This window comes from Leucoraja erinacea, chromosome 2, assembly GCF_028641065.1.
Source record: "Leucoraja erinacea ecotype New England chromosome 2, Leri_hhj_1, whole genome shotgun sequence".
Classification (NCBI taxonomy): Eukaryota; Metazoa; Chordata; class Chondrichthyes; order Rajiformes; family Rajidae; genus Leucoraja; species Leucoraja erinaceus.
This window is the reverse complement of record NC_073378.1, coordinates 3,106,060-3,119,318: the sequence shown is the minus strand read 5'-3', so window position 1 is coordinate 3,119,318 and position 13,259 is coordinate 3,106,060. Positions and strand designations below refer to the sequence as shown.

Below are 13,259 nucleotides of genomic sequence, written 5' to 3'. Positions count from 1 at the left end.
AATGACTATTTCCTAATCTTGTAACTAATTCCTCTTGTTCAAGATTCCCAAAAGTGGGTGGTTTTGCAGACAGTGAAGATGGTTGTGAAAGATAGCAGCAGGATCTGGATCGATTGGCCGGGTGGGCTGAGGAATGGTTGATGGAATTTAAACAGAGAAGTGTGAGGTGTTGCAGTTTGAGACGTCTAACAAGGGCAGGACCTACACAGTCAATAGTAGGGCTCTGGGGGGTGTTGTAGAGCAGAGGGATCTAGGAGTACAGGTGCATGGTTCCTTGAAGGTTGAGTCGCAGGTAACTAAGGTGGTCAAAAAGGCTTTTGGTACTTTGGCCTTCATCAGTCAGAGTATTGTGTATAGAAGTTAGGAGGTCATGTTGCAGTTGTATAAGACGTTGGTGAGACCGCATTTAGAATATTGTGTTCAATTCTGGGCACCATGTTATAGGAAAGATATTATCAAGCTTGAAAGAGTTCAGAGAAGATTTACGAGGATGTTACCAGGACTAGAGGGTCGGAGCTATAGGGAGAGGTTGAGTAGGCTGGAGCGCAGGAGGATGAGGGGTGATCTTATAGAGGTGTATAAAATCATGAGAGGAATAGATCGGGTAGATGCACAGAGTCCCTTGCCCAGAGTAGGGGAATCGAGGACCAGAGGACATAGGTTCAAGGTGAATAGGAATCTGAGGGGTAACCTTTTCACACAAAGGGTGGTGGGTGTATGGAACAAGCTGTCAGAGGAGGTAGTTGAGGCTGGGACTACCCCAATGTTTAAGAAACAGTTAGACAGGTACATGGATACAACAGGTTTGGAGGGATATGGACCAAGCGCAGGCGGGTGGGACTGGTGTAGCTGGGACATGTTGGCTGGTGTGGGCAAGTTTTGCCGAAGGCCCTGTTTCCACACTGTATCAATCTAAGACTCTATGACTCTAAGTTTTTCCCGTCACAGCTTGGTTTGGGAACAATTCAGCCCAAGACCACAAGAATTTGTAGAGTTGTGGATGTAAACCAGTCCATTACACAGACCAGACGCCTTGACTCATGACTGCATCTATGCTTCACACAGCCTCAGGAAAGCACCCAATATAATCAAGGACATTTTCTACCTTTTTCCAACCTATCATATTGTGGGCATTGGAGGTTTTCTTTGGAACAGTTCTGCTACAATACTGAGACACAATATTCTGCACGCTGGATTTTCTCATCATTCTGCCTGTTGTACGTGTATGGCTCGATTGTATTCATGTGTCGTATAATGAAGAGGAATTTCTTTAGCCGGAGGGTGGTGAATCTGTAGAATTCATGCCTGTTGTACGTGTATGGCTCGATTGTATTCATGTGTCGTATAATGAAGAGGAATTTCTTTAGCCGGAGGGTGGTGAATCTGTAGAATTCATTGCCACAGATGGCTGTGGAGGCCAAGACATTATTACTGTTAAAGCAGAGATTGATAGTTTATTGATTATTAAGGGCATCAAAGGTTATGGGGAATAGGCAGGAGAATGGGGTCTATAGTGGGCCTTTAAATAGATTAAATGGTACAGCTGCTCACATGAATACATTTCAAAAATATGTTTAAAAAACAAAATTTGTTGTTGCAGAGTGTGATAAGGCAATCCAACATGTCATCAGCATACCATACCATAACCATATAACCACCATATAACAATTACAGCACGGAAACAGGCCATCTCGGCCCTACAAGTCCGTGCCGAACAACTTTTTTTCCCTTAGTCCCATCTGCCTGCACTCATACCATAACCCTCCATTCCCTTCTCATCCAATCCATATGCCTATCCAATTTATTTTTAAATGATACCAATGAACCTGCTTCCACCACTTCCACTGGAAGCTCATTACACACCGCTACCACTCTCTGCGTAAAGAAGTTCCCCCTCATATTACCCCTAAACTCCTGTCCCTTAATTCTGAAGTCATGTCCTCTTGTTTGAATCTTCCCTATTCTCAAATGGAAAAGGTGGTCCACGTCAACTCTGTCTATCCCTCTCCTCATTTTAAAGACCTCTATCAGGTCCCCCCTTAACCTTCTGCACTCCAGAGAATAAAGACCTAACTTATTCAACCTATCTCTGTAACAAACCTGGATTCTTTACGCACTCCCACTCCTCCAGCTCATTAATATAATTTGTAAACAATTCAGGGCCAAGTATGGGGCATTGTGACACTCCACTAAATACACCTTCCCAGCTGGGAAACCATCTCTTTATTCTGGCACCTTCCCTTCTATGCTGGAACCAATCTTCAGTCCCCAATATCATGAGTTCTTCCTTGTGCACCAGCCTTTTACATAACACCTTTATATATGAAAATCCAAATAGACTACATATACAGGTCCCTCTGTTGATTCAGTATTTTTATATCCTCAAAGAATTCAGGCAAATATGTCAAACATCATATACCTTTCAAAAATAAATTAGAGCTAGGTCTTTCAAGAAGTCAGTGAAGAAAAACGTCTACATGTCAAGAAGTTTGAAGTTACTTGTGGGTAAACAATTTTCGATGCTAGGTCAATTATTGTGTCTCGATATTGATTTGTTAACTGATCACATTAATACTCTAGGTATAGGACATAGACATAGTTGTGTCTTAGAATGACCATGGTTTTATTTAGCCTCAAGAACCCAATGGCCTACTCCTGCTCCGATGACATAAAGCCTGCATTCTTGCCTCTCGATGCTCTTCCGGGAATTTGCCTCTCCGCCTGGTTTGCCGCTTTGTTATGTGAACTATAACAACAGAACAATTTTTTTTCTCTGAATTAATGTAAGTAAGGCTTAACTGTAACCAGCAGATTTTGATCAGCATTTGATTACGAAAACCCAACGCAAACATCACAAACACTGAAGTGACAACACAAACTGTTGGCACAGTAGGCAGCGCAGTGATAGAGCTGCTGCCTTACAGTGCCAGGGACCCAGGTTCAATCCTGACTACGGGCGCTGTCTGTACAGAGTTTGTATACTCACTAGAATTTAGAAGATTGAGGGCGGATCTTATAGAAACTTACAAAATTCTTAAGGGTTTGTACGGGCTAGATGCAGGAAGATTGTTCCCGATGTTGGGGAAGTCCAGGACAAGGGGTCACAGCTTAAGGATAAGGGGGAAATCCTTTAAGACCGAGATGAGAAAAACTTTTTTCACACAGAGAGTGGTGAATCTTTGGAACTCTCTGCCACAGAGGGTAGTTGAGGCCAGTTCATTGGCTATATTTAAGAGGGAGTTAGATGTGGCCCTTGTGGCTAAAGGGATCAAGGGGTATGGGGAGAAGGCAGGTACAGGATACTGAGTTGGATGATCAGCCATGATCATATTGAATGACGGTGCAGGCTCGAAGGGCCGAATGGCCTACTCCTGCACCTAATGTCTATGTTTCTATGTATGTTCTCCCCGAGACCCATGTGGATTTTCTCCGGGATATCAGGTTTGCTCCCACAATCCAAAGACGTACAGGTTTGGAGGTTAACTGGCTTGGTATAAGTGTAAATTGGCCCTAAGTGTGTGTAGAATAGTGTTTGTGTGCGGGGATTGCTGGTCCGCATGGATTACGTGGGCCAAAGGGACTATTTCCATGCTGTATCTCTAAAATTAAAACGTTAAAAATGAAACTGCAGAAAGTTTGTCTGGTTGTCAACTCCCGCTTGCATGCTGTAGCAAAAGTCCCACTGCATTGTTAACATTGATCAGGCTTGAAATGGGATCTGCGGAGAGGGGACAACAGTGACTGTTTCACACAATTATTTAAAGCATTTCCTTCCGTGTTTCTGGCGGTTCCTGTAATGGCATAATCAGCAAATCTGTGATCTTGTGAGAAAAGCATCCCAGTGCTGCATTCAGAATACTGCATGCAATTTATTTTCATTCGTCGCATCAGATGGTGTAAATAGAAGGAAATGAGACAAAGGAAAATGAAGACGATAAAATATCTACCCAAGAGGACAGGAAGTGCTGGAATAACTCATTGGGTCAGGCAGCATTGCTGGAGAACATGGATGTGTGGGATGTTTTGGGTCGGGACTCCTCTTCAGACTGATTGTAAGAGGTGGGGAGGGGAGAGGGGGGGTGGGGGGTGGGTAAGAAAGCTGGAAGAGAACATACAAACTCTGTACAGACAGCACCCGTAGTCAGGATTGAACCTGCATTCCCTGGCAGAAAGCTGGCAGGATAAAGCCTGGCAGGTAATAGACCGACACAGATGAGGAAGATTTTTGATGGGAAAATATTTGGAAAAAGGCCTGAGATGAGAAGACAGGTGTGAGACTAAAGGATGGGAAAGTTGTGAAGCTAGATGTAGGAATGTAGGTGGGAGGGAGAGAAATAGATGCAAATGCAGGTGGGGCTCAGGGGAGGGGTATGAAGGAAGAAGGGAGAGAGGGAGGGTTACATAGTGTTCTAAAAGTGCAGAATTCAGCATTCATATTGGTGTGTTGTAAGCTACCTAAGCAGAATATGAGGTGTTGTTCCTCCAGTTTGCGTGTGACCTCACTACTCAATAAATCTAATTTATCTTTTCTAACTTCTCGGCTTGTAATCTTTCCCCTTGAATTATTTCTGCAATTCCCATTTTAGAGTCCTTTCAAATCCTGCTTGTGTCAACATTTGGGGCAGTGTATTCCAAGGCAGAATTACACGCTGCACAAAAATCTAAATTCCACGCCTCATTCTTTTGTCGCTGAGCTTCAATCTGTCCCCTACGGCTGCCAATCCTTTATCTAGTTAATAAAAGTACACGTGTCAGATTCTGAGACCATGACATTTGCCCAAATGTTCCTTCCAACAAGCTCTCAGCAAGGCCATTGTCAAACTTGGCTTTGCTAATCGTACCAGGGTGGCATGGTGGTGCAGGGGTAGATTTGCCACAGAGACCCAGGTTCGATCATATAACCATATAACAATTACAGCACGGAAACAGGCCATCTCGGCCCTTCTAGTCTGTGCCGAACACTTGCGCTCACCTAGTCCCATCTACCTGTACTCAGACCATAACCCTCCATTCCTTTCCCGTCCATATACCTATCCAATTTATTTTTAAATGATAAAATCGAACCTGCCTCCACCACTTCCACTGGAAGCTCATTCCACACAGCTACCACTCTCTGAGTAAAGAAGTTCCACCTCATGTTACCCCTAAACTTTTGTCCCTTAATTCTCAACTCATGTCCTCTTGTTTGAATCTTCCCTACTCTCAATGGAAAAAGCTTATCCATGTCAACTCTGTCTATCCCTCTCATCATTTTAAGGACCTCTATCAAGTCCCCCCTTAATCCTAACCACGGGTGCTGTCTGTACGGAGTTTGTACATTCTCCCCGTGACTCACATGGGTTTTCCCCGGGTGCTTCAGTTTCCTCCCACACTCCAAAGACGTTCACGTTTGTAGGTTAATTGGCTTTGGGAAAAACTGTAAGTTGTCCCTAGTGTGTAGGATAATGCTAATATGGGGATCGCTGGTCGGCGCGGACTTGGTGGGCCGAGGGGCTTGTTTCGACGCTGTATCTCTAAACTAAACTAAAGGATCGAGAGTGGAGGGGACAGGACAGGCCCACTGTGACTTAATATTCAAAGCATTTCCTGTCAAGTCTCTCATGTTTCTTTTAATAATACCATGAACTCCATGTTGGAAGTGGAAACAGTTTCTCCTGATTTATTCCATCCTACAGCCTTTGTATTGTGAATGTCTTTGTTAAATCACTTAATCCCCTCTAAGGAGTACAATCCACAGTTCTTGCGGCATGACTCCAGTCCCTGATCCCTGCTACTTTGCGAGCTGTTCTAGGCATTCTGTGATTGTGGTGTTTTGAAGGAAACTGTCTATTGTGGACATAGCAAACTGGCGATGCTTTCAGTGGAGAATTGTTCTCATTCTCTAATGAAACGTCACTTTCAGATATGCCACGCATACATCATTGTTGAGTGTAAGATGGAATTATAATAAATTACCTCCAAGTGTCAGCATCTGACCACCGGGTGGCGCTTCGATGGCAGCCTCGCCTACAGTCTGTCTGTCCTTTTTGTCTTTTTTGTTATTTTCAGTGTGTTTTAGAAGTTTGTGTTAATGTTTTCCGGTTTGTTTTATGTGGGGGGTGGGCGGGGAGGGTCGGGGGAAACCTTTTTTCAATCTCTTACCTTGCCGGAGATGGAATTGTTTTCCGGATCGTATCTCTGGTCGGTCTGCGGCCTAACATCATGGAGCTGGAGTGGAGCTGGCGGCCTTGCTCAAGACTGACTTTGAGCCTAAACCGTGGGGTGTGGACATTCGCCATCGAAGCCGATTCCTTGTCTGGGATCGAGGCTCCAACCGCGGCCTGCGGACTTTAACAACAAGGAGCTCGCAGTCTCGGGAGAGACCAATGTCGGGAAGGTCCGGAAGCCGCATCACGTCGACTAGCCTCTACTCGGGGTAGATCGCCCGGCACGGGGGAGCTGAGATTCCCCCCCGATGTAGGAGCTTGATCGCCCCCGACAAGGAGGCCTGCTGCCGGCTACGGGAGTAAGATCGTCCCGTCAACGGAAGGTTAGAGGCCCCTGACGGCTGGAGGACAAGGAAAGGAAGGGATTGAACTATTTTCACCTTCCATCACAGTGAGGAATGTGGAGGAGTCACTGTGGTGGATGTTTATGTTAAAATGTATTTTATGTGTCCTGATGCTTTTTATCAGTGTGACTGTATGGCAAATCAAATTTCTCGTATGTGGCAAAACATACTTGGCTAATAAAGTAAGTATGAGTATGTATGAATCATGGGTTCTCTAATGAGAACACTTTACAATAGACAGGCTATAAAGTGTGGAAAGCAAATAAGTGGCCAATGACACCTCGTGCCACATTTGCTAAAGCTGTAATTGTAATTAGCTGATGGATTACAGCCACTACTTAAATCTTTATTTTAGATAATGCTCTTGGTGCCCCTTTAATAGGGTCTGCCCTCACATTAGTCAGTGCAGAATGATGCATGACAGCTCATCTACAAAATGCCTGGCAATGCAATCTTCATGATCAATTACTAAAGATTTTTTCAGCAAATGTTATGACAAGAGATCTTTAGGTCGTTGTATAATTGCTGTGTGGTATTAGAATCTCTATAGTCTGTTACATGAATAGGCTGAGTGTTTGGACCACTAGCATAGTAAATACCCGCTGTATTATAGCCAAGCAGATTATATTATCCCACATTAGGCAAGTTTGTCTGGGAATGGAAACAAGACTGGGAATGTCGTCACACTTAAATTTCTTGTAAAATACATTTTCTGAACAAATACCAAGCTAAGCAATTGTGTCTGTGAAACATGCCAAACATGTGCTGCTCCTCTCCAAGTATGAACTTTTGTCTTGCAATGCACCCACCTTTATCTGCACAACAAGTTTACAAACTTGATGTAACCAATATTGATATTTTTGCCAATAGTACAGAGATGCATTCAATAAACAGAAAGCACAACTTATTATTCCCTCCTGATGCAGGGTTTTGACTCACAACAAGACCATTACGTTCCCACCACAGATGCTGCCTGGCCCGCTGAGTCCTTCCTGTAGTATGTTTTTGGGGAATTTGAAGCGATGCTGTGAATGAGTACTCTTTCAGGAAATTTGAAAATCAAGAAATGTCAAAACAAGGAACTGCAGATGCTAGTTTACAAGTTTGCTGGATTAAGTCAGCGGTAAATGACTCGATTGTAATCATGTACAGCTGCTCCTCAACCTACGTCCCGATAAACCCATCGTAAACCGAAAATATCACAAGTCGAAAACGTATTTAATACATTTCGATCACGTGACCGGAAGTGACGTACGGCTCGCTGCCGTTGTCGAGCGTTAATGTTTAGTGTTTTCAGAGTCATTCGTAACTGTTACTGTATGTCATGTTGTTACTTGTGGACGGAGCACCAAGGCAAATTCCTTGTATGTGAATACTTGGCCAATAAACCTCCGTACTTACTTACTTACTTACTAAGCATTTCAGGTTTTGCTGATATAGATTTATTTCTATAATCTCATGTCACCAAAGAAAAAATCTGTTTGTTTATAAATGGTTGGGCAGTGGTGGGAAAGTTTGCAAAAGAAACTTGAAACTTTTCTCAGGAAACTTCCAGCAGTACACAATTTACCAACAAGTATGATTCATGGAAACTAAACATGGCTGGTACAAAACAGAGATTTGCTCAATAAACCTGAGCAATGAACCAGAGCAAGGAATCTTCAATTTCAAATAGGGGGCATTTTTTAATATATTCAATTTGTACAAAGTACTGTAAAGGACAGCTATTGATTGACAACTGATTTGGGTAATGACATGCAAGCAATAGAAAAGCTACAAGGCCACTACTGTGGTAACAAATAGTAAGGAAACTGCTTAAGTTTACGTTTATAGGTCAGTGGAAAGGACCCATATTTGGGCCTGAAAGATCAGATAATCATTTTTGTCATCTTCAGTGACTCATTGCTACTTTGCTCATTTTGTTTGCATTGTATCACGCAGAAAACAAAGATTTTAATTCTGGATGAGAGCTGGTTGTCTGTTTAATTTCTCTCATTATTTGCCCACTTTTTCTCAACTTTCATTTCTTCTGTCATTGTATTAGCCACTATCGTGTTGCTCTCTTTTAACCAACTTCATTTCTCTTTATTAGCTCCCTTAACATAGAAACATAGACAATAGGTGTAGGAGTAGGCTATTCGGCCCTTCCAGCCTGCACCGCCATTCAATATGATCATGGCTGATCATCCAACTCAGTATCCTGTACCTGCCTTCTCTCCATACCCTCTGATCCCTTTAGCCACAAGGGCCACATCTAACTCCCTCTTAAATATAGCCAATGAACTGGCCTCAACTACCTTCTGTGGCAGAGAGTTCCAGAGATGTTTTTCTCATCTCGGTCCTAAAAGATTTCCCCCTTATCCTTAAACTGTGACCCCTCGTCCTGGACTTCCCCAACATCAGGAACAATCTTCCTGCATCTAGCCTGTCCAACCCCTTAAGAATTTTGTAAGTTTCTATAAGATCCCCCATCAATCTTCTAAATTCTAGCGAGTACAAGCCGAGTCTAACCAGTCATTACCCCTGATCCCTTTAGCCACAAGGGCCACATCTAACTCCCTCTTAAATATAGCCGATGAACTGGCCTCAACTACCTTCTGCGGCAGAGAGTTCCAGAGATTCACCACTCTCTGCGTGAAAAATGTTTTTCTCATCTCGGTCCTAAAGGATTTCCACCTTATTCTAAAACTGTGACCCTTTGTCCTGGACTTCCCCAACATCGGGAACAATCTTCCCGTAGCTGCTGACGTGTTCTGCTGGGAACTTCCAGCATGATGTGTTCTTGCATTTAGTTCACATTTTCAGCATTTAGTTGGCTCCTCCTTTGGCTCCTGTCTCTTCAGCTGTCTGAGCCTGTGTGGTAGATACAAATGCTCCATTGAGCAGCAATGGGTGACTACATTATATAATGGTGCCAGAACTGATGCAAGTGGACAGTGCATGTGATGAAGACGAGGAAATGATGACCATGAAAACTTGATCATTAATTGGATTCTATACTTTGCTCTTTGTCCTTGCTCGTACTCACTTAGTCATAGAGTGATACAGTGTGGAAATAGGCCCTTCGGCCCACTCTGGCCAACATGTCCCAGCTATACTAGTCCCACCTGCCTGCGTTTGGTCCATATCCCTCCAAACCTGTCCTATCCATGTATCTGTCTAACTGCTCCTTAAACAGTGGGGTAGTCCCAGCCCTGGCAGCTACCTCCTCTGGCAGCTTGTTCCACACACCTACCACCCTTTGTGTGACAAAGATACCCCTCAGATTCCTATTAAATGTGCATTTAATGGACAAGTGACCTTGCTTGAGGATATTAATGGCCTTTCCAATCTCATTCATATTGTTGGGCCCCTTCCCATTTTCTGGTCCACATGTGTTTTATGTGAAGTAATAACCATTTAATATTGGCTTGTGACTACTGCCTCATTTCCAAAATAGTGTTGTAATTTCATATTTCCTCTCTGCTTAGGCTTTCCTTTGTTAACTTTTATGTTTACCAGCTTAATGATGCCAGATTTCTGCATGGTGCTTTATTGACAGTTTTTGATTTCTGCCAGAATGAACTCTAACACAGCTGGGTGTTTTGTGTTTCTAGACGGGGCTGATCGTGGCTTGTTACCAGGGATTCATGGATATTGTGTTCATCTTGGCCCAGTGCCCACACCTTGATGTCAACTGGCAAGACAAGGAAGGAAATACAGCTCTGACCATCGCTGCACAAGCTGGTAAGAATCAAAATGTCCACTGAATTTAAGATCGACACAAAATGCTGGAGTAACTCTAAGCTCAGGCAGCATCGCTGGAGACCCTTCTTCAGACTCTTTCCTTATCCTGGATTACTGCAGTTGTACCGGGTCTTGGTGAGACCACACCTGGAGGATTGCGTACAGTTTTGGTCTCCTAATCTGAGGAAAGACATTCTTGCCGTAGAGGGAGTATGGAGAAAGTTCACCAGACTGATTCCTGGGATGTCAGGACTTTCATATGAAGAAAGACTGGATAGACTCGGCTTGTACTCGCTAGAATTTAGAAGATTGAGGGGGGATCTTATAGAAACTTACAATATTCTTAAGGGGTTGGACAGGCTAGATGCAGGAAGATTGTTTCCGATGTTGGGGAAGTCCAGAACAAGGGAGCACAGTTTGAGGATAAGGGGGAAATCTTTTAGGACCGAGATGAGAATTTTATTTTTCACACAGAGAGTGGTGAATCTCTGGAATTCTCTGCCACAGAAGGTAGTTGAGGCCAGTTCATTGGCTATATTTAAGAGGGAGTTAGATGTGGCCCTTGTGGCTAAAGGGATCAGGGGGTATGGAGAGAAGGCAGGTACGTGATACTGAGTTGGATGATCAGCCATGATCATATTGAATGGCGGTGCAGGCTCGAAGGGCCGAATGGCCTACTCCTGCACTCCTGCACCTATTTTCTATGTTTCTATTAGGGGGCATTAGCTATAAGAAGAGGTTCAATAAACTTGGATTGATTTCTCTGTATCACCAGAGGTTGAGAGGAGACTTGATAGATGTGACGAATGAGAATAAACTAGATTTCAGTTTGTGCCCCTTGTCACTTCTCTAAGCTGCTTCACCAGTGCCTGCAACGTGAACATTGCACATGATCACATTGAGATGATGCACGAGATTAAACATTTGTCACCATAGCCTTGCAGTATGTATAAAGGTGACCCACCTGCTAGGGTGCTGGGGGAGTTCCCCACATCACAGAACGCCTCCATTTCCCTGCACTGTCTCAGAGGCTAAATAAAGCTATACGCCGTCAACATATAACAATGATGTACTATACCAGTCTGAAGAAGAGTCGCGACCCCAAACGTCACCCATTCCTTCTCCCCGGAGATGCTGCCTGTCCCGCAGAGTTACTCCAGCATTTTATGTCTATCTTCGATTTAAACCAGCATCTGCAGTTCTTTCCAACGCATTTTGTCCACTAAATTTGTCAACTTAACGTCATTTTATTGCACATGCCCACCATACCATTTTAAGTTGTGTAAAGCCCATCTTGCTGTGCTTTTGAGGAGGGAGGAAATGATGTAACAGACCTGCCCGACACTTCCTGTGTACTGTTGGTTGCTTCAGGAGCGAGACGGGGTTTTTCACACCAGTCATTCTTTTCATCTCGCACCACTTGTACATCATCAACACCACAGCCTCTCGCCCCATAATGATCCACGTGCTCGAACAATTAAATGATCAGTTGGTCGGTTGCAATTGAAGGCCAAAAGAAATGCTAAATAACGCACCTTTCATAGGATTTTTTTTCAACTAGCGTAGATGGACATTGAAACCCTTTTCACTTTGAGAAACAAGTCATCCATTCAGCAATGGTATGGGGCAGTGGGAGATTAAAGCAGGTTCACCAGCATGCTGGAAACAATAGCAAATACATAGATGACTGTTCCTGTACTTCATACTCAAGTTTCAGGCTGTACCAGAGAATGACAAAGACAATTCCTTGAAGTACGCTGAAAAGTAAGGGAGTAATGAATCTGGATTGTGGGCCCTACACTGTGGCACGGGCTTAGGTTCAAGCTTATTATTGTCGGGTGGACTGAGATACAACGAAAAGCTTTACTTTTTGTGCAGCTTAATCAGATTGGACGTCACTATTCATAAATACATTCAAATTAAACTCAAGTACAATAGGTAGAGTAAAGGGGAAGACACAGAGTGCAGAATATAGTTCTCAGCATTGTAACGCACCAGTTCCAGAGATAAAGTCCAATGTCCTCATTGGGGTAGTGGTGAATCGGACAATACCTCTGCTTATGGAAGGACAGAGGGGGAGGAAGCTGTTCCTGAGTCTGGTGATGCACACTTTCAAGCTTGGGTATCTTCTGCCTGAATGGAGCAGAGAGGAGGAGGAATGGCCGGTGTGGGACATGGAAATGCCTTTAGCAGTTATGGAAGAGTTTCAGACTTGGTGCATAATCACAAAACCTTTAGTTAGGAACTCTGGGTTAGAACGATTAGTTGGAGCAGCATTGAACTGAGGAGAGTTCTGTTCTTGTGATATTACGATGGTAGAGGTATTTCATTTTCAGGGATCATAAGAGATAGGAGCAGAATGCATTAATGCATTTCGTTGTCTCTGTACTGTACACTGACAATGACAATTAAAATTGAATCTGAATCTGAATCTGAATCAGAATTAGGCCATTCGTCCCATCAAGTCTACTCCATTCAATCATGGCTGAACTATCTCTCCCCTAACCTCATTCTCCTGCTTTCTCCATAACGAGTGGCACCCAGAATAATCACAAATCTATCTAACTCATCTTTGTATATATCCACTGACTTGGCCTCCATAGAAAACCACAGATTCACCACCCACTCACTAAATCTCCTTCCTAAAAGAACGTCCTTTAGAAACATAGAAAATAGGTGCAGTAGGCCATTCGGCCCTTCGAGCCGATCAATATCATGGCCGATCATCCAAAATCAGTATCCCATTCCTGCTTTCACCCTATATCCCTTGATTCCATTAGCCCTGAGAGCTATATCTAATAACCCTCTCTCTTTAATTCTGAGGCTACGACCTCTAATCCTAGGCTCTCCTACTAGTGGAAACATCCTCTCCACATCCACTCTATACAAGCCTTCCACTATTCTGTACGTTTCAATGAGGTCCCCCCCTCATTCTTGTAAACGGCAGTGAGTACAGGCCCAGTGCCGACAAACGCTCATCATA

General features: G+C 43.6%; 1 protein-coding gene across 1 annotated transcript in view; it reads left to right on the top strand.

Moving 5' to 3' along the window:
• The window catches only part of LOC129716261 (ankyrin repeat domain-containing protein 33B-like), a 77,204-nt gene that overhangs the window by 33,750 nt on the left and 30,195 nt on the right, over positions 1 to 13,259 (top strand). The window contains exon 4 of the mRNA XM_055666138.1: positions 10,147 to 10,276. Coding sequence (XP_055522113.1) covers positions 10,147 to 10,276 — 130 coding nt within the window. The remainder of the gene's footprint in view (positions 1 to 10,146; positions 10,277 to 13,259) is intronic.